The sequence below is a fragment of the Bufo gargarizans genome, chromosome 6 (assembly GCF_014858855.1).
Source record: "Bufo gargarizans isolate SCDJY-AF-19 chromosome 6, ASM1485885v1, whole genome shotgun sequence".
Taxonomy (NCBI): domain Eukaryota; kingdom Metazoa; phylum Chordata; class Amphibia; order Anura; family Bufonidae; genus Bufo; species Bufo gargarizans.
Window position 1 is genome coordinate 250,282,145 of NC_058085.1, and position 24,563 is coordinate 250,306,707.

At 46.6% G+C, this 24,563-nt stretch overlaps 3 protein-coding genes across 3 annotated transcripts in view; all 3 read left to right on the forward strand.

The window, feature by feature from the left end:
* Window positions 1-4,621: 4,621 nt before the first annotated feature.
* On the forward strand, window positions 4,622-23,809 carry LOC122941806 (glutathione S-transferase P 1). The gene is made up of 7 exons (XM_044299249.1): window positions 4,622-4,705; window positions 7,857-7,892; window positions 9,153-9,259; window positions 20,532-20,619; window positions 20,936-21,039; window positions 21,118-21,225; window positions 23,393-23,809. Coding segments are annotated over exons 1-7 (633 nt in total). The 5' UTR covers window positions 4,622-4,704; the 3' UTR covers window positions 23,582-23,809.
* LOC122941805 (lamina-associated polypeptide 2-like) lies at window positions 9,995-11,966 on the forward strand. Its single transcript, XM_044299248.1, has 2 exons — window positions 9,995-10,350; window positions 10,449-11,966. Exons 1-2 carry the CDS (start codon window positions 10,294-10,296, stop codon window positions 11,715-11,717), a joined length of 1,326 nt encoding a protein of 441 aa, XP_044155183.1. The 5' UTR covers window positions 9,995-10,293; the 3' UTR covers window positions 11,718-11,966.
* A 551-nt stretch (window positions 23,810-24,360) lies between the features above and the next one.
* LOC122942122 (glutathione S-transferase P 1-like) overlaps window positions 24,361-24,563 on the forward strand; it is a 29,667-nt gene continuing 29,464 nt past the window's right edge. The window contains exon 1 of the mRNA XM_044299617.1: window positions 24,361-24,377. Coding sequence (XP_044155552.1) covers window positions 24,361-24,377 — 17 coding nt within the window. The remainder of the gene's footprint in view (window positions 24,378-24,563) is intronic.

Below are 24,563 nucleotides of genomic sequence, written 5' to 3' on the forward strand. Positions count from 1 at the left end.
TCATGTTTTCCTAAAAAAAACAATTTTAGAATATGTTACCGCTGCAGCAGCATTATGCATAAAGCAATCTTTAGTTTCTTCACATACCACTGTTTTCCTTGAGTTTTTCCCTTAGTTACGGCTGTTTATACATTTGCAGTATGAGGAGCTTCTCAAGATGGCTCCTCTTCCAGTTCTCTGAGGCCAAAACTGCTTTCCCTCACTTCCATTACACACTTGCTGTAGCCACCAGATCTCTGCGAGCCAATCAGATTGGATTACCGAGAGACACGCCTCCTCACTATGAAGCCTAAAGCAGGCATGCAGTGTGAAGGACCGCCCCTCTGTATTCCTGTTTTCTTAGCCAGAGACAGACAAGCCATAGCAACTGTCTTTTAAGGGAGCAGTGGAAAGGGACAGAGGACATTAATAAAAGCTGTTATTATAAGGTGTTACGGTTGCCTCAGGCTGTCTGAGGGTTGGACTGCTTAGATATCCTTGTCCCCGAATTCTAGAGAGAGCTACCCGGGCTGAGAAGGTGCTGTTTTCACTGCGGCAGTGAAAAGGCCCCCTCAGCTTGTTGCCTCTCTGTGCCCGTGTGGATAGGAGGTGTCTGTGTAAACTGTACAAAGCTGACCTTACCTGTTCCTCTGGAGGGCGTAACGTCAAGCTTTGGTAACAAGTGACCATGCTGCGTCTCATGATCGACATAGGTGACGTCAAGCGGGCATGAGGTGTGGTATCCGTCACATATTGGTGACAGCAAAGTGGGATCAAGATACCAGTGTGTGTGAGACCCATACTCCCTGACACTAAAGACGACCAGCTGTAGCTTTTGCCGCTGGAGTCTTAAGATCAGCTCAACACTAGACTGTCTGAGTGCAAATACAATAAGGTGTGTGTGCATCAGGTTGCAGTCCGTGTCAGTGACCATCCGTGGCAATGATGGCCAGTTACACAAGAAGCAAGGCTAAGGAGATGGCCGAGGCTATGAATCATGGCGGGGAGGACGCAGTCCAGATAGGGGGCCGAAAGGAGGTGAAAGGCGACTTTCTTCCAGATAAGGGGGAGCAAAGCCAAAGCCAGTTGCCGAAGGTGAGGTCCGCGGATGGCTCACTCCCCCTGCTCATCCTCCCATCCGCGAGCATGCAGAGCATGAGCAACAGCTACAAATGCTCCAGTTGAAGCACCAATTCCAGCAGCCCTCTCCATCCCGATGTGAGTCTCCAGAGATCTGGATTCCCAAACTGCGGGCTGAGGACTTTCCCCTGCTGGACAAAGATGGGGACTTGGACACTTTATTGTTGGCATTTGAGACGGCCTGCCATCAGTACCAGCTGCCGGAGGACCAGTAGGGTCAGATTCCTCACACCATGTCTCAGGGGAAAAACCCTTGAAATCTTCAGGTACCTGCCCAGCGAGACCATCCTGAGCTATGAGGACATCCAACAGGCTCTGGATGAGTATAAGATTCAAATCCGATCTTAGCGATGGTATAGTAGTTTGATTAATCTTGGTGTCAAATATACAATGTCACTTATTGCTCACTTTAAAGTTGCTTTAGCATCTCCACCAGAGGCGTTCCTCGTGGTGTATAAAGACTCACCCACCCTCACCCACCTTCGTGATCCTGTATATTCTATGTATCTCGATTGTTTGTGCAGCAGCCGTGTAGTTTCAATTTCGCGGTGAAACTGGCGTCTCACGTGATGCTCCTTCACGTGACTTGTGTGCCGGAGCTTGTGGTTTTGTCACGTGGTGTTTCAAGGGGGTGTCAAATAAAGCTTGAGTAGTATGGATGTCAAATAGATCAGGAATAGAAGTTGTACTTCATCCAATAGTGTTTTGTAAATATCGCAAACACTATATGCGGTTAGTAGTGGGTAGTTGCGATCTCGGAGTCTGCTGTTTTCCTATGTACGATTATTTAAAGGATTGTCGTTTTACTATATGCGATCATATGGATGGACAGATCGCACATCTAGTATTTCATTGCCTATGAGGAATAAGTGACATTGTATATTCGACACCAAGATTAATCGAACTACTATACCATAGCTAAGATCGGATTTGAATCTTATACTTATCCATGAATGTCATTACCTGTCTGTTAGCTCGAATTTCTTACCGTTACATTTTAGTAAGAATTATTTTAAGCCTAGTTCACACAATAGTTTTTTTTTTTGAGAGTGTACAGGCCGTTTTTTTGTGTTCAGTATACGGTCCGTATACGGAACCATTCATTTCAATGGTCCTGCATTAAAAACGGAATGTGTTCCGTAAGCATTCCGCTTCCGTATTTCCATTCCGTTGAAAGATAGAACATGTCCTATAATTGCCCACAAATCACGTTTCGTGTGTCCATTCAAGTCAATGGGTCTGCAAAAAAAACGGAACACATACGGAAATCCATCCGTATGTCTTCCGTATCCGTTCCGTTTTTGTGGAACCATCTATTGAAAATGTTATGTCCAGCTCAATTTTTTCTATGCAATTACTGTATACTGTATATGGCATACGGAAAAACGGAAAGGAAATGGAAACACAACGGAACTCAAAAACGGAACAACGGATCCATGAAAAATGGACCGCAAAAAACTATAAAAGGCATACGTTTGTGTGAACTAGGCCTTAAGTGTATGTTGGTTATATTTTTCTTTTTATTATTCTATCACTTGATTTTATCATTTATTCGATTAAGGCCCGTGGTATCCCAGCCTGGATTCCTGAGGGGGCACATTTGGGCATAACTGCTGCGAGATGCACAGTGTGGGCACTACTACTGTGTGGTGGCACAGAGGGGGAATAATTACTATGTGGAGGCACTATGGGGAATGGGTGTGTATAGTTATGCTTTGGGCAGAGTTAGAGGCGTGGCCTGGTATGAAACAAGTTGCAGCGGAGCGCTACACGCGATGCACACGTTGTCCCTCTTTACAATTTTCTAACGTTGGGAGGTATGCCCACATTACATCTGGAAGGAAAACTCGCTCATGTACAAAAATCCCTAATACGTCTATGCTGCCGAAAAAAATCAAAAAAAGGCCTCATGCACACGACAGTATTTTTTCACGGTCCGCAAAACGGGGTTCTGTTGGTCCATGATCCGTGACCGTTTTTCCGTTTTTATACTAGGGGCTCCCTATCTCCCTCTAGTGTCTGGGAGGCTAAATTACACTCCACTAGGCCTGCAAAGCATATAACAGGGAAAATACACAAATGCAAAAACACATTGAAAATACGTTAAATGCATAGATCAATATCACTGTCCCTTGTGAGTAGAAGTACACGCTACCCAATTGACCCTTGTGTAGTGCCCACTCCTACCTAGTGGGACACTAAATATTGTATTATCATTAGTGGCACAGTGTGCGCCCCCCCTCCCTCCCTCTATTGTATTTAACTCATTGGTGGCACAGTGTGCGCCCCCCCCCCCCGGCCCCCCTCCCTCTATTGTATTTAACTCATTAGTGGCACAGTGTGCGGCCAATGAGTTAAATACAATAGAGGGAGAGAGGGGGGGCGCCGCACTGGCCACCAATGAAATTGAAACTGGGGAGGGAGAAGGGGTGCCCCCTGCTGCCTGGCAGCCCCGGATCTCTTACAGGGGGCTATGATACGCACAATTAACCCCTTCAGGTGCGGCACCTGAGGGGTTAATTGTACGGATCACAGCCCCCTGTAAGAGATCGGGTGCTGCCAGGCAGCAGGGGGCAGTCATGTACACAGTTCTCAGTATATTCTAACTAGAAGCGTCCCCATCACTATGGGAACGCCTCTGTGTTAGAATATACTGTCGGATATGAGTTTTCACGATTCAGCTCTGAAAAAGCTTTTATGCAGACGGATCTTCGGATCCGTCTGTATGAAAGTAACCTACGGCCACGGATCACGTTTTTTCACGGACCCATTGACTTGAATGGGTCCGTGAACCGTTGTCCGTCAAAAAAATAGGACAGGTCAACGGCACAACGGCCACGGATGCACACAACGGTCGTGTGCATGAGGCCTAAGACTGTTGGAAAAAACAAAATCCTGTCTCTGTCAAAGATGGCTTGGTCCTCAAAAGGGTTAAATGGGGTATTCCAGTTGTTAGACATTATCCATTCATCTCTATGGGAATTCCGGAGACAGTGGAGCGCTGTACCGCTATCTCCGGAACTACTATAGAAGTGAATGGAGCGGCCACCAGCATGTGTGACCGGCCACTTTGTTAATTTCAGGGGGGCTGCAGGAGATACGGGGTCCCCAGCAGTAGGACCCCCACCGATCTGATAGTATATGCCCCAGCCTGTGGGATAACTTGTAGCAACCAGAATACCCCTTTAATGGCCCATAGCTATGTAGTGTGTTCACATGAGCCGTATTTAAAGAGTTTTTGTCACAATCTTTAGAATAGTTTACACAGCAGAAAAAAACGCAGTGATTTTGTATAACAAAATAAATAAAATAAAAACGCGACAAAACTGTCTCATGTAAGCAAGACGTTGTTGCATGACTGATGGCGGCTGCTGGGGGTTACGGACCACTACCCCGCCCTGGCTTGCTCTTACTAGGTGGGCAGCACAGCCTGGTTGCCCTCCTCAGTGACAGGAGCCGCCGTGACTGACAGGAGCCGCCGCGCAGGCGCAGTCTCCCTCAGCTCCTCCCCCTCCGCCGCCTATAAAGCCTCCGCTCATCTAGCGGCTGTGACTCCTGTGCCTGTGGATCTCACCGCAAGACAACAGTAAGACGCCTCAGCGCTTGCATTGCTCTTATCGCGGAGTCTGGGTGTTTACGGCTTATCCGAGGGAAGTGTAATCTGTACTGGAAGATGTCTGCTGCAGACTCACTTTATGGACTAGAAACTAAGAAGGGCTGTAGTTTTCTGCGTCCCGTTTCCATGGGTGACTTTGCATTGCTGTACAGGATGGGCTGTGTACACAGTGGTCACCGGCATCAGCTCCTGGAGTTTGTTTTACCACTGCAGGAGTTCCCCTTTAAGTGGGTGTGACGCCTATAGCAGCCGCTTGTGCTGTGATCCCAGCCCTCTATTACAGATGTAACCTAGAGGGGGCGCTGTGCTCCAGGCATGTGTCATGGTGGGGCAGTCCAGAGGGTGCTGTGCCTACAGACCTGTCAGTGCTCCTGTGCCCTGCCATTCACAATGGGAACCATAGGAGGAGAATCCATCCACCATATGGCTGTGTAGTATGAGCCCCTGCGCTCACTCAGCTCTGCTAGGCCAATGGCTGGGCTATAGGACGGCTTTATTTGCAGTTTTATGTGGTGCTTCCTTAGGTTACATGCACATGACCGTTGTGTGTTTTTGTGGTCCTCAAAACCACGGATAGTGTCTGTGTGTATGTTCCACAATCTGTGGAATGGCACGGACAGCCATTAATATAACTGCCTATTCTTGTCTGCAAAACAGATAAGAATAGGACAGGTTATATGGAATTATTTTTTGTGGACCACGGATTGGAGCAGCGGATGTGGACAGCACACAAGAGTACTGTCAGTATCTTTTGCTGACCCATTGAAGTGAATTTTTCCACAGCCATGCTGCAAAAAACAGTATTTCGGATGCGGACAAAAAACGGCGGCTCTGTGCCCTCCTATGGCAGTAGTTGGCACTGGAAAGTTGGACGACACAAGGTCTCTGGGCAGCAGACATGTTTCGCTCCACATTTTATTGACAATCAGATGCCGAACTATTTATTTCAATGGGGACGGCGCACTGTCCATTCCATGGCCTGCAAAAAAAAAAAATAGAACGTCCGATTGTCTGTCAGTTTTGCGGAAAAGGATAGGCATATGGTGGGACGTAGGGGAGAAAGCAGGATGCCTCTGGATACGCTTTGCTGCTGTACCTGACCTTCTGGCCAATTGTTGTGCTTGGTGGTCTCCAGCTGAGGACAGTGACTGGATCCATGCACATCCTGGTACTTGGTGACATTCAGTGGGAGTACCAGAGAAGTGTCACAGAGAATGGTGCTGGAGTAAGGGGGTTAGTATATCATTTTTTTTTCTAAGACCTTGTAGGGGTTGTCTGACATTTTTAAGCATTTTAGGCAACCCCTTTAAGGTTTCCAGTTGGCCTCCTAGTCCCCCAGTACTTGCCTGTCCTTGCTCCTGTACAGTGCCTCCGACAAGAAAGCTACATGTCAGTGGCCACTAGATGGCGCGCACACTTTTGCTCATGGTCTGTGCAGAGGGGGTAACAGAGCTTCTGGCAAATCACCACACGCTGTTCTCCGTGGATGTGTTCCTCACAATGGCTGTTCTCCATCTTGGCCTGCTTCTCCTACACACCTGCTCCCTGCAGTATCAGCTCTTTGGCAGTGAAGTGGTTAACTTTAGATAGCTGCCAGACTTGCTTATGAAAGCCATATGTTTTATTATGGGAAAACGTTAAACCCAGTGAAAGCTGCAATTTCAGAACTGCCAAGGCTGCAAAAAACACTAGGAAACTGCCTTACCGCTGATACATCTTAATGACCGCTGTAAAAAGGCGTAAGTGCTGCATGGGTCTCCTGGACAGTGGAGAGCGGAGTCCCACCCAAATGGTGGAAGCGCTGATGGTTTAACCCTTTAGATGCCACAGTCAATAGCAACCACAGCGTGTAAGTGGTTTCAGAGGAAGGACTCCCTCAGTCAGCCACCGGCACTGCCACGTACGAGAGTGAGGGCTGCCGATGTCTGCAAGTAGCTGGGCCTACAAGGAAGGCCTCCAGTTCTGCGCTGTGCAAGTCCTAATAGGTCCTGCCAGAGGCACAGCCTAATAGCTTGCCTGTCGGTATCCTTCTGGCGGCATATTGCACTGTAACACATCACTACAAAAAACAGTCATTGGCTGCAGTGGAGCAGATGATCATGCCCGTGCCGGAGAGGAAGTATACAAGCCGTGGACCGGAAGATGGACACGCAGGACCGGAGCGGCGGGGAGTAGGTAAGTAGGAATCTTTCCATAGTGGAGGGTGAATGGTGGGACCTGTGGTAAGGTATTTATTCCCAGACAACCACTGACTATAGCGGCTCCGCTTTTTGCATGTTTCTTTTATTCCCATTTAGACTTGCACGATTCTCAGCATTTCCAGGACATGCGTATAGCGCTTTTCTACCATTGTCTGAGGACAAATTCATAGGTTTCTTACAATTAAGGCCTCATGCACACAAACGTTTTTTGGGTCGGCATCCGAGCCGCAGTTTTTGCGGCTCGGGAGCGGACCCATTCACTTCAATTGGGCCGCAAAAGATGCAGTCAGCACTCCATGTGCTGTTAGCATCCATTGCTCCGTTCCGAGGCCACGCCCAAAAATGTATAGCATGTTCTATTGTCCATTTTGCGGACAAGAATAGGCATTTCTACAATGGCGGATTCTGTCTTTTGCGGACCACAAAAAAAGGCACGGTCGTGTGCATGAGGCCTTAGTGTGATTGTGTTTTCCAGTTAATAACTGCATAGTGCATTACATATTACAGCAACTTAAGAAATATCAGAACTTTGGCCTCTGACTCCACAGCTCTGCTCTGTACACGTTGGAGCCCCCCAAATGGGCAGAACTCCTACACAACCGTTTTTGTCCACATCTGATCGGCTTTTTTTGCAGACTCATTCACTTCAATGGGGCCACAGAAGATGCAGACAGCACACCGTGTGGCATCCTAAAAAAAAGAACATGTCCTATCCTTATCCATAAAACGGACCAATTCTATTATGGGCTGGACATTGCGTTTTGCAAAATGCAGAACACACACCGGTATCTGTGTTTTGCGGACCACAATAACTGCAACGGCTGTGTGTATGACCCCTTAGGGATAACTTGTAACAACCGGCATATACAGAAGTCATGTAGCATTACCACCAATTAATACCGTCTGTCTTTTCTCTTTAGTGCCTGAATACACCATCATTTATTTTGATGTCCGAGGTAAGTAGATTTTTCTTTTTATTAAAGGGCTTCTGTCGCCCCACTAAACTTTTTTTTTTTGTGTACTTATAATCCCTATCCTGTGATAATGCTTTCCCTTATGTTAATAATTTTCATTCAGTAGACTTTGCAAAAAACGTACTTTTAGGATATGCTAATTACCTTTCTACCAGCAAGTAGGGCGTCTACTTGCTGGTAGCAGCCGCAGAAAACCGCCCCCTCTTGTTGATTGACAGGGCCAGCTGCAATCTCCTCCGGCCGGCCCTGTCAGCATTTCAAAAATTGTGCGCCTGTGTTAATTCGGCGCAGGTGATCTGAGATAAGGAGGCTCGCCTCCTCAGCACTCCCTCAGTGCGCCTGCGCCAATGACATCTTCTCTTTCGGTGACGTCATCGGCGCAGTTGCACTGAAGGAGTGCTGAGGAGGCGAGCCTCATCTCAGATCGCCTGCGCCGAATCAACACAGGCACACTATTTTTGAAATGCTGACAGGGCCGGCCGGAGGAGATTGACAGGGCCAGCCGCAATCAACAAGAGGGCGGTTTTCTGAATCTGCTACCAGCAAGTAGACGCCCTACTTGCTGGTAGAAAGGTAATTGGCATATAATAAAAGTACGTTTTTTGCAAAATGTACTGAACGAAAATGAATAACATAAGGTAAAGCAATATCGCAGGATAGGGATTATAAGTACACAAAAAAATCAGTTTAGTGGGGTGACAGAAGCCCTTTAAAACCAAACCATTTAAAGCATTTCTACATTGATGGTTTACTACAGTCAGCTGCACCTACAAGGGTAATCGGCTGTGTGAAAGACCGCCAAGCCCCGTACTAGACAGCAGACAGAGCAGTAACATGACTGATAATGCTCCGTGCCCCTCTGATCTCTTTACTACAGAATCGCAGTAAGATGAAGTTGTCACCGTGATTCTGTAGTAAAGAGATCAGAGGGGGACTGAGCATATCAATCATGTTACTGCTCCGTGTCTCTCCTGTCCGGAGCGGGGCTTGGCTGTCTTTCATGCAGCGGATTACCCGCACGGCATCCGCTCGGGTAAAAGGGCCCCAAGAGGCAGAATTCATCACACAGACATCCAAACACGTGTGGCTGTGTCTGGTACTGCAGCTTAGCCCTAGTCAGAATAGCCAACTGCTGTAAGGAAGAGGTTACATTTTTGTAACATTTGGGGAGGAGGGAGGAAACTGCATTGTGGTCTGCAGGGGTTTGGGGTGAGTTATTTCTCCATTTGATTTCCTTGTCAGGTCGTTGTGAAGCTATGCGGATGCTCATGGCTGACCAGGGAGCTCAATGGAAGGAGGAAGTTGTAACGTCTGCTGACTGGCAGAAGGGGGATCTGAAGAAAGCTGCGGTAAGATGAAACCCCTTATGGGCAAAGTATAATGGTAAAATGTAGATCAGGTGATGGCGTGGGATCGGGGTCTGTGCCCGCTCCATCACTTGTGGATGCCAGCTCTGGTGTACTGCTGCTTTCAGTGTTTCCTCTCACCCTAATAGACTGCCTGTCAGATTTACAGTAACAGAATGAGTGATTAGAGGAGCGCAGGTTCAGATCCCCTATTAGGCCTTTAATTGTGGTGGTGGGAGTTTAAATGGTTTTCAGGGTGCAGATGGAGTTTAAGAGGGGACACTGCAACCCCCTTCCCACACACCCTGCTGCTTTAAAAACCAGACACCCAGGTCCCACACAATATGTAAGAGAATAGATATTGATTGAAATCTCAATAAGGGGTCTGTTAGCCCTGAAAACTAACCAGTACAAAAAACTCACCTGTTTCAGCTACTGGTCCATATAGAAATGCAGCATAAGACACTAGGGGTGAGGATGCTGAGCTTGGGAGTACTGTTTTCCCATATCATCACCATGACGGCCACAAGGAGATTGACCCATGACCTCTGTGGGGGCAGGAAACAGAGAAGAGGTTAAATTGCCCCCTCCCACCACCGCACCTCAGTGTTCCTGTCCCCACTGTGGCCAGGGTCAGAGAAGAGTCTCCCTGCGGCGGCAGGGAGATGAAGATAGGATTTTGTTTATTATTTTTTTCGTCGTCTCCAGGGGCCTCCTGGTTACCTGAGGCTCATCGGAGCTCCCCCAGTCCGCCGGCGGCCGCGTGCTCATGCTGGGCTGGGGGGTATCGGGAGGACTCGCTCCGGCTGGTCTGGAGCCTGCTCCCGGGCCGCAATTCTCCTCCTCCTCCTCCCCTGTGGGTCGGGCTGGTAGCGGCCGGCGTGTGCGCACGCCGACGTCGGTGACGTCACTTCCGGGTTCGGCCGCAACCCGGAAGTAAAGCGCAGGAGCAGAGCAGTTTGAATAAAAGGCGGGAGCTGCCATAAGGACGCTGATCTGAGGTCTGTGAGTACTGCAGCTGCATTTTACCCTACAGAATGTCAGGTCCTGAGGTACAAACTGTTATGGAGCTGGATGCTCCCCCTCTGCCTCCTGTAAGTATCCCTCGGGGGATCCGCTTGTCTTATGGCACGATATTCTTTCTTTGCCAAGGCCTTATTTTCTGATACTGCTATTTCCATATCTGTTTCAGGCTAAAGAGGCGCAAAAAAAGCTTAAAAAACCTCCTCGCTGCATCTCTTGTGCAAGGAAACTGCCTGACGATTATGGAAAGAAGCTTTGTAAAGCATGTATTTCTGATGTAATCCAGGAGGAACAGTCGTCCCTTATGGAAAATATCAGATCGGTGGTTCAGGAAGAAATTCGGGCCGCTAGAGTTGCTCAGTCTGATCCCCAGGACGAGCCTTCTCGCAAGCGTCCGCGTTCCAGGATTTTTTCTTCCGGATCCGAGGACGCAGGCGATAAAGCTTCTACCTCCACGCAGTGGGAGGATGATCCATCTCTCTCTGAGGGGGAGGTATACGAAAATAATAAGAAGTTTTATTTTTCCTCGGAGGAGATGAATGACTTGTTAAAGGCAGTCAGAGCAACAATGGGGATTGAAGAGACCCCTAGGTCCGTTTCTATTCAGGATGAAATGTTTGGGGGACTCAAGGTGAAAAAATCCAGGGTCTTCCCCATAAACGAGCACATTAGACAGATGATTCTGGAGGAATGGTCAGAACCTGAGAAACGATTGGGGATTTCCAAAGAGTTTAAAAATCGATTATTATTCGACCCCTCTCAGTCTAAGCTGTTTGACGGGACCCCTAAAGTTGACGTGCAGGTGGCAAAGGTTAACAAAAAAACTGCCCTGCCGTTTGAGGATGCTGCCCAATTGAAGGACACCATGGAGCGAAAGGCAGATGCCCTTTTAAGGAAAGCTTGGGAGGCCTCCATGTTTAACATCAAGACCAACATTGCGGCAACATCGGTAGCCAGGTCTATGTACCTGTGGTTAGGGGAACTTGAGAACCACCTAAGCAGAAAGACCTCCAGGGAAGAGATCCTGCAGTCCATACCGCTACTCAAATCAGCTACAGGGTTCCTGGCAGATGCATCTGCTGAGTCTATCAGATTCTGTGCTAGGGAGGCAGGGTTGTCCAATGCGGCTCGTCGGACTTTGTGGATGAAGTCCTGGTCGGGCGATAGAATCTCTAAGCTAAAACTGATATCCATCCCCTTTTCAGGAGAATATGTATTCGGGCCGGTCCTAGACGAGATACTTGAGAAGGCGGCCGACAAGAAAAAGGGATTCCCAGAGGAAAGGTCCTTTAGGAAGAATCAGTCCTTTCGGTCCTACGGCGGACAGAATAAGTCTGTTAGAGGGAAGGGCAAGTCAGGCCGCTGGTCTTATCCCAAAGGGGGTAGAGGAAGGGGCTTCCTTCTCAAGCCCCAGTCCAAATCTGAGGACAAACAATGACGCCGTTGTAGGGGGGAGACTGAAGGATTTCCTGGGTCCATGGTCATTAACATCAAGAAATCCCTGGGCCCTGGACATCATTCAGCAAGGTTACAGGATCGAGTTCACCTCTCTCCCCCCTGCAAGATTCGTCATCACGAGGTTGCCTACCAGACTCTCCAACCTAAACATCTTTCAAGGAGTCCAGGACTTGGTGAAGAAGGGTGCTGTAATCCCGGTCCCCGCATCTCAGAGGGGTCAGGGGTACTATTCAACCCTATTCTTAGTAAGGAAAAAGGAAGGAGACTTCCAGACCATCATAAACTTAAAACAACTGAACAAGTTTATTCTTTACAGGAAGTTCAAGATGGAGTCTCTCAGATCCTTAGTGCCGTTGATAAAGCTAGGGGCATTTATGTGCTCTATCGACCTGAAAGATGCCTATCTGCACGTCCCCATTCACCCAGATCACCAGAGGTTTCTAAGGTTTGCTGTCCTAGACCCTTCCAATCGGATTCGTCATTTCCAGTTTATAGCACTGCCCTTCGGGATTTCAGCCGCTCCAAGGCTCTTCACCAAACTTGTGGTAGAGATGATAGCCCCTCTCAGACAGGAGGGATTAAATATAGTGCCATATCTGGACGATTTCCTAGTCATAGCGGACTCAAAAGATCTCCTGCTGTCGGACCTGGAAGTATTTCTATCCCGCCTATCTCAACTAGGTTGGATAGTGAACGAACCCAAGTCAATGTTGGTTCCATCCCAGAAGGTGAGATTTCTGGGAGTTACTCTAGACTCCGTAACTCAGTCAACCTTTCTTCCACAGAGCAAAATCCAGTCCCTGATAAACAAGGTGAGGCGCTTCCAACGGGGGAAAAAATGCTCAGTGAGGGAAGCAATGAGCCTAATCGGCCTCCTAACCTCCTGTATACCCTCGGTCGAGTGGGCACAGGCTCACTGCCGTGTGATTCAGACCTGGCTATTGTCCCACTGGAACAAGAAGAAGGGTTCTCTGGACTCCAAGCTCCCAATCCCAGGATTAGTAAGGAAGTCCCTCTCATGGTGGACGAAGGAGAGAAATCTGTCCCAGGGAGTCCCATGGATCAGATCACCGTCGATTACCGTCTTCACGGACGCCAGCCAATCCGGTTGGGGAGCAAAAATCGACAGAGCCTATTTCCAAGGAACGTGGAGGCGTCTGATATCTGCTCAGTCTTCAAATTTCAGGGAGCTGTATGCAGTAAGAGAAGCCCTTCTCGCCGCCAAGCAAGTGATACGAAATCAGCACGTGAAGGTCCTATCGGACAACGTGACTGTGGTCTCCTACCTAAAACACCAGGGGGGTACTCGATCAAGGAGACTCCAGAGTATCTCAGAGGAGATCTTCTCCTTTGCAGAAAAGGAACTAAAGTCCATCTCAGCAATGCACCTGAAGGGATCCCTGAATCTAGAAGCGGACTTTTTGAGCAGACAGGTAATAGATCATACAGAGTGGGCACTGAACCCAGAGGTCTTCAATATGCTAACCCGAAGATGGGGGCTTCCTACAATAGACCTGTTTGCATCAAGGAGAAATACGAAGGTGCAAATATTCTGCTCCCTAAATGCTGGGGACCATCCCTGGAGAGTAGACGCCTTCTCCCTAAAATGGTGCTGGGATCTAGGGTATGCATTCCCTCCATTGCCGCTCATCCCGAGGGTCATTCAGAAGATTCAGGAGGGGAGAACCACGGTAATACTGATCGCTCCGTTCTGGCCCAAGAGGAGTTGGTTCGCCCCTCTATTAAAGCTAGCAATAGACGAACCAGTGAGACTCCCACTCAGGGGGGACATCCTATACCAGGGTCCTTTGCTACATCCTCATCCGGAGTTCCTGAAGCTCACGGCTTGGATCCTGAGGTCTCCCTCTTAAGGTCTCAGGGCCTGTCAGACCAGGTTATAGCCACCCTGAGATGTTCTAGGAAAAAGGTCACTTCAGCGATATACCTGAAGATCTGGAAGAGATTCTGCTCATGGTCGGGCGAGGAAAATCCAAATTCCGTGGGGCCCAGTATCCAGAAAATTCTGGAATTTCTACAAAAGGGCCTGGACATGGGCCTTTCTCCATCCACTTTAAAGGTTCAAGTTTCGGCATTGAGCGCCTTCTTTGATTCCGACCTGGCAGACCATAGATGGATCAAACGATTCATTAGAGCTGCACGTAGACTGAGACCCACACTTAGGTCCCGCAGCCCAACCTGGGACTTAAATTTAGTTCTCAACAATCTTATGTGTTCCCCATTTGAGCCGTTGGAGGATTGTTCAATCAAATTGCTTTCATTTAAGACTGCCTTTCTTATAGCAATTACCTCTGCCAAGAGACTGGGAGAGATTCAGGCTCTCTCCATTAGGGAACCATACCTTACCATCACTGAGGATAAGATTGTGCTTAAACTAGACCCAGGTTTCCTGCCAAAGGTGGCCTCAGACCGCAACAGAGGCCAGGAGATCCTACTTCCATCCTTCTTCAACAATCCCAAGGACCAGGAAGAAGAGCAATTTCATTTCCTTGACGTTAGGCGTACAGTTATTAGATACTTGGAAGCCACTAGGGACTTCAGGAAGTCTGACAGTCTGCTTGTCCAATTTGCTGGAAGGAATAAGGGATCCAGGGCCTCAAAATCCTCCATTGCAAGATGGATTAAGGACACTATTACCTTATGTTATAAGAACCAGAATCTGGATCCTCCTTCCAATATTAGAGCCCACTCTACCAGAGCTGTATCTACTACCTTCGCTGAAAGAGCAGGGGCCTCCCTGGATGATATATGCAGGGCCGCCTCCTGGTCTAGTATTCACACATTTGTGAAACATTACCGTTTGGACTTGTCTGGAACCTCTGGCCTCTCCTTTGGTCAGAAGGTTCTCCAGGCGGTTGCCCCCACCCATAAAAAATAATTTTATAACTCTCCTTGTGGCCGTCATGGTGATGATATGGGAAAACCGGAATTAGACTTACCGGTAATTCAGTTTCCATGAAATCACCATGACGGCCCATACACCCTCCCTTCTTTTGTTGAAATTTTGTTTTTCACCGGTATTTTTCTGGTATGGTGTAATACTGGGAAATACTAGGACACTTCTGGCACTTGATATCTTTGGAACACTGAGGTGCGGTGGTGGGAGGGGGCAATTTAACCTCTTCTCTGTTTCCTGCCCCCACAGAGGTCATGGGTCAATCTCCTTGTGGCCGTCATGGTGATTTCATGGAAACTGAATTACCGGTAAGTCTAATTCCGGTTTTCTGGGGTCTGTTCCAGTATCTACATGTAATTGTAAGCTCAAATGTCATCAGTATCTGATCATTGGGGCGTCATACACCCAGGACCCCAGACAATCTGCAGTTGCGCCACAGCCTTCTTGCATCTTTCCCGAGTCCTTGTGGTGCCATGTTCATCGGTCATATGGCGTAGGTGCAAGAAGCTACATGGCAACATTTGATGTGTAATGACAGTCAATGGTGTCGCGATGCGACAGCTGGACAAAAATCCAACTTGGATGGAGTTTTGTGCAATTGCCACCATTGACTATTGCATAATAAGTTGTGTGACAAATGTTGTCATGTAGCCCTGGTTAGAGTTCTCGAAGGATGGGCAGAGGTGCATGTGGCAGGCGTCCATAGGAACACCGTATAATGCATTGGAGTCTTTGAAAGAAGCAATCTAATGACTGCTTATTATAGTTCCCTATGGGAACCATAAGTTTTTTAAAAATTCAAAATCCCCCTCCTTTCAGGGGACTGAAAAAATACACATGGTTATAGCTGCATGTGAAACCACCTGTACTATTAAAATATAAAAATATTTATCACGTATCCAGGCCATTCTGAGATTTTCTCCTGACACCTTGTACTTTGTTAATGGTAAATTTGAATCAATGTTTTACCTTTTTTTTATTTATCAAAAATCAAAGTTTATGAACCCCTAAATTTGACTCTTTGCCTTTAAGACAGATAATGAATATTTTATGAGGCATCACTAACATTCCCCATATGTTGGCATCATTTTGGTAATGTAAGTTTATTCTATTAGGACATTAGAAGGTTTAGAATTTTAGAAGCAACTTTTTGACTTTAGGAAAATTTTAGAAGTAACTTTTTAAGGCTCAGTTCTGAAGTCACTTTGTGGGGCTTACATAATAGAAACAACCCATAAATGACCCCATTTTAGAAACTACACCCCTCAAACTATTCAAAACTGGTTTTAGAAATGTTAACTCTTTAGGTAATCCATTTGAATTAAAGCAAACTAGATATTTTTTTTTCCATTAAAATTTTTTCTTTTCATAATTTTTTTTTTTTTTTTTTTAAATCCGTTCACACTTTGATGGTAAAAGGTGAATTGCTTTATGGATTCTGTTCCCATGGACCATAGTGCAATTCTATGTTGGAATGCCTTTAGAGGCATTCCATTATTCATTCCACGATCGTGTGAACAAGCACTTACCCTGATTCTGCAGTTTGCAGAAATGCCCCATATGTGGTCGTATAACACTGTTTGGGCACAGAAGGCAAGGAGCGCCATACGGTTTTTGGAGGGCAGGTTTTGCTAAAATGGTCTTTGGGGCACCATGTTGCATTTAAAGAGACCCTGAGGTTCCCCAACAGTCAAAACCGCTATGGGGAATTTTTATTACTTGGGTGTGAAAATTTAGAAAAAAAATAACAAGAAAATAGTGCTTTAGGCCCAAACCTTTTCATAACTGATAACAGGAGAATATCCCCACCCCCACAATTTGCTACCCTTTCTCCTGAATACAGCAACACCCCAACTGTGGTCATACACTGTTTGGGGATACGCCAGGCCTCAGAAGAGAGGGAGTGGCATCTAGATTTTCTAACATGGAATTTTCCCCCTCGCCTATGACAGCACCCATGGAGAGACCGCCTCCTACTCCTCAGGACAGGAAACTGGATCACACCCTTCTCTTGATTGCCAGGGCAGCGCTGCTCTCCTCCCACTGGCGCTGTCTACTAAGAATCTTGTGCCTGCGCCATCCCATTCAGTGCAGTGAGGGAAGTATGCTCGGCAGCTGCTGGCTTCCTCACTGCACCTGTGCTAAATAGGTCAGTGAGGAAGCCGACTGCCGGAGAATGCCCTTCCCTCACTGCGCCTGCGCTGAATACTGCGACTGCGCAAGATTTTCTTAGTAGACACAGCCGGAGAGAGGAGAGCAGCACTTCCCTGGCAATCAAGAGAAGGGCGTGAAAAGAGGTGGGCAAACAGAGCCTCTAGGAGCAGTTGCAACGCCCCCCCCCCCCCCCTGCTCCTAGAGGCTAATTAGCATATTATAAAAATCTCAAAGGCTTCGGGCAGTGAGATGGCACCAATATAGGTATGTATAGTTCTGTTCAGCTGACATTAACAAATCGCTAACGTCAGCAAGCTTAATACCCATTTTTTTCAGGTGACAGAAACCCTTTAAACGAGGACCACCCTCTCCACCTCCAGTTCTGTTTCCTGTCCTAAGGATTCATCACTGCAGTTTCTAAGTTATCCCCAGTTTGCAGAAATGGGATCCCTCCTTAGGATTCAAACTTAGTTCTTTCAGCCCTGACGTCAGATCCTTTTGCGCCGATGGACAACATTTCCCCTAAGATGCTCTCCCTAAAGCTGGCTTTTCTCCTAGCGATTACCTCTGCTAGAAGAGTTAGGCCTCTTTCTCACGGGCGTCCTGGATTTGCTACGGATGCGTTGCATTTGCATTGCGAGAAAACTGCGTGATTAGGCACGCAATTGTAGTCAGTTTTGACTGCATTCCGATGTTCCTTTTTTTTTTTTTTTCTGCACTAACACAATACATTTTGCGCGCATGAAAAAACTGAATGTGGTACCCAGACTTCCTCACTGAAGTTCGCGTTGGGTGTTCTATTCATTTTATTTTCCCTTAACATGGTTATAAGGCAAAATGGCATTCTTAATACAGAATGCTTACTAAAATGTGGATTGAGGGGGTTAAAAAATAAAGAAAATTAACTCCCCTCCCCCAATTAATTGTGCAGCTGGCATCTTCTTGCTTCTTTCAGGACCTGCAAAAGGCCCCAGCTTCATTCAGCCGGACCTGCGCTTACGTCATCAAAGGTCCTTTTGCAGGTCCTGAAAGAAGACTATGCCACCTGCGCAATCAATTGGATGAGGGGAGTTAATTATTTTGTTTAACCCCCTCAATCCACATTTTAGTAAGCATTCTGTATTAAGAATGCTACTTTCCCTTTATGTATGTTATAAGGGAAAAATAATAGTGAATACACTTTAATGGGGTCTGGGTTGCTTTCATTCTTATCTCCTAGCAACCATGTGTGAAAATTACACCGCATCAGCACTTGCTGATGCTTGGGATTTTCATGCAGACCTATTCATTTCTATGGGGCCTGCATTGCGTGAAAACTGCAGAATATAGAGCATGCTGTGATTTTCACAACGCACAAGTGATGCGTGAATATCACCACTCATCTGAACAGCCCCATTGAATTGAATGGGTATGGATTTATTGGGGGTACAATGCGTTCACCTCGGGCATTGCACCTGTGCCAAAAACTCGCCAGTGTAAAAGTGGCCTTAGTGAGATTGCTGCTCTTTCCATTGACCAGCCTTACTTAAAAAATCTTGGCTAGGGTGGTTATTTCTCCTGATCCTTTTGCCAAAGGTGTCTTCCTCTTTTCACCGTTCCCAAGAGATGGTTCTTCCTTCCTTCTGTGCTTCTCTAAAAAAAGAAAATATCTGAGTTCCATTGTTGATATGTGAGGGGATGTTTAATATCTTAATTGGGGGGGCCCCCCCCCCCCCCCCCCCCAAGCACTATAGACTCCTAAATCTCCTTGGGTGCTGTCATAGGCGAGAGGGGAAAAATGAGACTACACTTGCCGGTAATCTGTTTTCTTTGAGCCTATGACAGCACCTGTCTATCTCTATCCTCTTAGTTCTTGCTGTTTCTGGTTCCTGTTTCCTGTCTCTCCATGGGTGCTGTCATAGGTGATAACTTTTTTTATAATTTTTTTTTGTTTTATTTCTCATTTTTTATCAAGTAAACAAAATTCAAAACAAACAGAATAAAAAGGACAATTACATTCATCTACCTTAACTGACAGTCAGGAAAAGGCTTTATGTAGCATTAAGATGTTGTTGAAACAGTACATTTAACTTGTAGTCCTACTGGTCCTGGATATAATTGGTCGCTATCAAAGACTGTCAGACATTCACTGACTGCAACCTGTAGACACCAGAGTTGTCTGAGTTGGGGCTGTTTCACACGAGCGGATGCCGTGCGTGACATCCACTCTGTGAATGACAGCCAAGACCCGATGTGAACTGCAGAGGCACGGAGCAGTAACATGATTGATAATGCTCTGCGCCTCTCTGTGATCTCTTTACTACAAAATCGGTGAGATAAAGTTGTCATTTCGTAGTAAAGAGGTCACAGAGGCACAGAGCATTATCAATCATGTTACTGCTCCGTGCTTCTGCAGTTCACATCGGGTCTTGGCTGTCATTCACGGAGCGGATGTCACGCACGGCATCCGCTTGTGTGAAACGGCCCTTATTCCCATACAGAGTTGGCACTCAACCAGAGGGCCCCCCCCCCCCCCCAAAGTCTTTTCAAACCTGTCTGGTGTAGGGTTGTTGCGGGTATCGAAATTTCAATACTCAATCGATACTTTTGTCCCGGTATCGATACGATACCGGGATTTCAGTTTTTTCGATACTGGGCTGCGCTTCTGCACAGTCTAGTATAGTATCTCTGAACATGAGCGCGCTGCTATTGGCGCGCTCATGTTCTCTCAGCAGCACAGGGGAGAAGGAAGCTGTCCTCCCTCCCCCCTACAGCCAGGGAGAAGGAATGCCCACTAGTGAAGCTGATGTCTCCTCCCATCGCTCCGATAGTAATCAGCAACATGTGGAGCAGGAGAGGAGACAGTAATGGGGCACTGGGGGCGAACGGAGCAGCGCCCCAGGACTAATGGTGAGTGCTGGGACATTGCTGGGCGCCGGTCTGTGTAGCCTAATAGTGAAAAGTCTGGAGTCCCATATAAAGTAATCAGTCTTTAACACAATACAGGAGGCGGGTGCCGGCAGCAGAATCACATTGCCGGCACCCTGCCCCTGACAGGGAGCTGTGATCAGCGGCAGTTAACCCCTCAGGTGCGGCACCTAAGGGGTTAACTGCGGCTGATCTGCCAGTACCCGCCTCCTGTATAAAGGGGTAATTATCATTGGTGGTGCAGTGTACCCCCCCAATCCCATTAAAATCATTGGCACAGTGCGCCAGCCTCTCTCAACCCCCCAGTATTAATCATTGGTGGCAGTGGGCACAGGGTCCTCTCCCCTCCCCCTCATTGGTGGTGCAGTGGCAGCTTCTGATCGGAGCCCCAGTCTAAGGCCCTTATTTGCCACCAATAGAACACCCTGCTTATTAGGTTTGGTCATCAATTCTCTCCTCTCCTGTGTTGTTTCTTGGCCTTATACTATAAACAAGGAGTAGGGAGAAACTACAACTCCCAGCATGCATGCTTAATCTACTCTTCTCAGAACTCTCATAAAAATGAATGGAGCATGCTGGGAGTTGTAGTTTCACAACAGCTGGTGTGCTGAAGGTTCCTGTCCCCTGCCCTAGATGCTCCACTTCCAGTACTTGATCCATTCAGTACCAGTGTATCCTCTATTTTTCCCTACGTTAATCCATATTTTTTTGTAATCTGCATCAATCAGATCCCAACAATGCCAGGAATTTTGCTGTAGTTAACATTCAGTGCTGTCAATTCTAACTATCTTAGTTCCTTGTCGTCTTTTCTCCTTGTAGGTGTATGGCCAACTTCCAGGATTTAAAGATGGAGACTTCACGCTGTATCAGTCCAATGCCATTTTGCGCCTTCTTGCAAGGAATCATGGTATTACAACTTAAAGGGGTTATACAAAGTCTAACATATGCCCCCCTCATATAGATTATACTTACCCACCTCCCCAGCACCTGTGCTGTTCCTGATCCCGCTGCATCTCCAGGTGACTCTAGGGAGGCTAGTCCCTGTCACAGCCTGCTATTGGCTGCTCCCCGCCAATAGCCCCCCCCCGTTGCCAGATGTTTTAATCCACACGACTGGGGGATCAGGAGCAACTCAGGTGTCGGAGATTCTTTTGTTCTTTCATGTATTGAGCTTGTGGATCCCTCTGCATATATTTACTCATTCTGAACTGATTGGGTTGTAGATCTGTATGGGAAAAATCCTCATGAGGCAAGCCTCATAGACATGGTTAATGACGGAGTGGAAGATCTTCGGCTGAAGTATTTGAAGATGATCTATCAGAACTATGTGAGTGAAACCCAGAAGTCTGACAGAGAAATGTCTTCCTCTTCAGAAGATTCATGTGATTTTCCTTTTTTTGTTTAGGAGAATGGAAAAGATGATTACGTTAAGGCTCTGCCCACTGACCTTGGTCACTTTGAACGTCTGCTTTCCTCTAATAATGAGGGGAAGGGGTTTGTGGTAGGAGCTCATGTGAGTATTGGTTTGCTTTAGTTTTACTAGGACTATTTAATTGACAGGCCATTGATCTGAAAATTTAACTATGAATTAACACATGTGGAATTATATACATAACAAAGTGTGAAACAACTGAAAATGTCATATTCTAGGTTCTTCAAAGTAGCCACCTTTTGCTTTGATTACTGCTTTGCACACTCTTGGCATTCTCTTGATGAGCTTCAAGAGGTAGTCACCTGAAATGGTCTTCCAACAGTCTTGAAGGAGTTCCCAGAGATGCTTAGCACTTGTTGGCCCTTTTGCCTTCACTCTGTGGTTCAGGTCCGTGGACTGTGGAGGCCAGGTCATCTGGCGCAGCACCCAATCACTCTCCTTCATGGTCAAATAGCCCTTACACAGCCTGGAGGTGTGTTTGGGGTCATTGTCCTGTTGAAAAATAAATGATGGTCCAACTAAAAGCAAACCGGATGGAATAGCATGCCGCTGCAAGATGCTGTGGTAGCCATGCTGGTTCAGTATGCCTTCAATCTTGAATAAATCCCCAACAGTGTCACCAGCAAAGCGCCTTCACACAATCACACCTCTTCCTCCATGCTTCACGGTGGGAACCAGGCATGTAGAGTCCATCCGTTCACCTTTTCTGCGTCGCACAAAGACACAGTGGTTGGAACCAAAGATCTCAAATTTGGACTCATTAGACCAGTGGAAATCTGTGCTTTGGTCTGATGTCCATTCCTTGTGTTCTTTAGCTCAAACAAGTCTCTTCTGCTTGTTGCCTGTCCTTAGCAGTGGTTTCCTAGCAGATATTCTACCATAAAGGCCTGATTCAGTCTCCTCTTAACAGTTCTAGAGATGTGTATGCTGCTAGAACTGTGTGGCATTGACCAGGTCTCTAATCTGAGCTGCTGTTAACCTGCGATTTTTGAGGCTGGTGACTCGGATGAACTTATCCTCCGCAGCAGAGGTGACTCTTGGTCTTCCTTTCCTGGGGCGGTCTGCATGTGAGCCAGTTTCTTTGTAGTACTTGATGGTTTTTGCGACTGCACTTGGGGACACTTTCAAAGTTTTTTTATTTTTTTTTTTCTGACTGACCTTCATTTCTTAAAGTAATGATGGCCACTCGTTTTTTCTTTACTTAGCTGCTTTTTTTTATTTATTGCCATAATACAAATTCTAACAGTCTATTCAGTAGGACTATCAGCTGTGTATACACCTGACTTCTCCACAACGCAACTGATGGTCCCAACCCCATTTATAAAGCAAGAAATCCCACTTATTAAACCTGACAGGGCACACCTGTGAAGGGAAAACCATTTCAGGTGACTACCTCTTGAAGCTCATCAAGAGTGTGCAAAGCAGTAATCAAAGCAAAAGGTGGCTACTTTGAAGAACGTAGAATATGACATATTTTCAGTTGTTTCACACTTTTTTGTTATGTATATAATTCCACATGTGTTAATTCATAGTTTTGATGCCTTCAGTGTGAATCTACAATTTTCAGTCATGAAAATAAAGAAAACTCCTTGAATGAGAAGGAGTGTCCAAACTTGGTCTGTTCTGTATGTATGTGTTCTGTGTGTGTTTGTTTTTTCTAAATCTTTAATGTATGCAAATATATAGTTCTGTGTCACTGACACAGGCTGCTGTTAGAGAGCCTGCAAGAAATGGAAAGTCCACATGGTAATACTCGTGTTCATAAAGATCTAAAGGCTGTGCACACCTTCACAACCACCTTTGTTGCTCCAGTACTTTAGCAGCAAGTATGGGACACATGGAAAACTGAAAGCAGGATGATTGTTTGTAGTCTGTTACCATGGAAACACATTGACATGTACCTTGGATTATAAACAACTTTGTATAAATCCATAGTACAAGTGAGGTGGAGAAATGCCTCCTCCACTTATCAGGGCCATTCATTAATATTCCAGTTGACAGTAAATCTGCTCAGTACTTGTATTATGTTCTCCATGCTGGTTCCCCTCTTAGACCTTTCTGCGAGCTGACAGTGAATTCAAGGTGACTTGAACAATTAACAAATGCAGAGAGGTGGCGGGCCTACTATGGGGGGGGGGGGCATTACCCTCCTGAAATGAAGAGCAACTGGTTGGGCCGGAATACCCTGTAAGTCGTTGACTCCTAAAGTTGTGATATATAACTGCATTATTTCCCTATTGCTTTGTAGATTTCCTTTGCCGATTACAACCTGGTGGATCTTCTGCACAACCATCTTGTTCTGGCACCAGACTGCCTTTCAGGCTTCCCACTCCTCTGTGCCTATGTCAAACGCATTAGTAGCCGTCCCAAGCTTGAAGCATATCTCTCCAGTGATGCCCACAAGAAGAGGCCAATCAATGGCAATGGCAAGCAGTGAGCATTGAGGAAAGTGGAAAAGGTTATGAATCCAGACTACAATAAAACCGTGAAGTCAGAATCTAGTAATGTATGTAGATGTGCCTACTGCCAGTCTCTCCATGTTGCCTAAAGAGAATTTTATTGGCACCTAATAGTTTTACCATCCATGTAACTGTAGGTTGTTACTAGATATGAGCTGTGAATAGTTATTACTGGATTGTTGGAAAATAAAATATTTTGAAAGGTGGTGGTATGTATGTTTATTTTCCCTGAATGGATCTAGATCGGGTGTCAAGCTCCTTTTTAGAGGGCCATATCTGCAATATGGTTGCATACAATGGGTTGTAAGAATGTGTTAGTATTCAGCTACAGGGTGATCTTGGTTGCGTGATAACTGTCACACCCAAGTATTGCAGTGTAGCAGTACTCATGTAGAAATGAATGGGGCCACATCTGCAAACCCAAAATTGCAAAAATCTAACTGGTGTTATGGCAAATGAGTCCTGCTGTGACCACACACACTTTTATTTTTATTTTTTTACAGGCCTCTATGTGGAACCATTCATGGATCCACCAAAAAAATAAACTGAAATGACTCAATGTTTTGTTTTTGTGGCATGGAATGCACATGTCTTATTGTCCGTTTTGTGGACAAGGACAGGCATTACAATGGATCTGCAAAAAATACAGATCCAACACTGATTTTATTTTTTTGGACCGCAAAAGACACATGTGCATAAGCCCTTAGGCTGGTTTCACATGAGTGAGTTCAGTGCATTGAACTTGCAGTGTGGGGGCATGGCCTGGTCGGGCATGTGAGCGGCTGCTTGAGGGGAGCTCCTGACCGGCCATCCTGAGTAATCCTGTCTACCGGCCATCCTGAGTAATCCTGTCTCTGCAGCAAGCGCTGCTGGTTTCTTTCACTGCGGGGCACCAGAGTGTACGGACCCTATACAGAGTGCCATGACACGTACTGGCAGAAAGGAGAGGGAGCAGAGGGA

Coding starts and splice junctions, on each gene's coding strand:
- LOC122941806 (XM_044299249.1), top strand. Junction 7,893..9,152: donor CATTTATTTTGATGTCCGAG/GTAAGTAGATTT, acceptor TTTCCTTGTCAG/GTCGTTGTGAAGCTATGCGG. Junction 21,040..21,117: donor AGATGATCTATCAGAACTAT/GTGAGTGAAACC, acceptor TTTTTTGTTTAG/GAGAATGGAAAAGATGATTA.
- LOC122941805 (XM_044299248.1), top strand. CDS start 10,294: ATGTCAGGTCCTGAGGTACAAACTGTTATGGAGCTGGATGCTCCCCCT. Junction 10,351..10,448: donor ATGCTCCCCCTCTGCCTCCT/GTAAGTATCCCT, acceptor TATCTGTTTCAG/GCTAAAGAGGCGCAAAAAAA.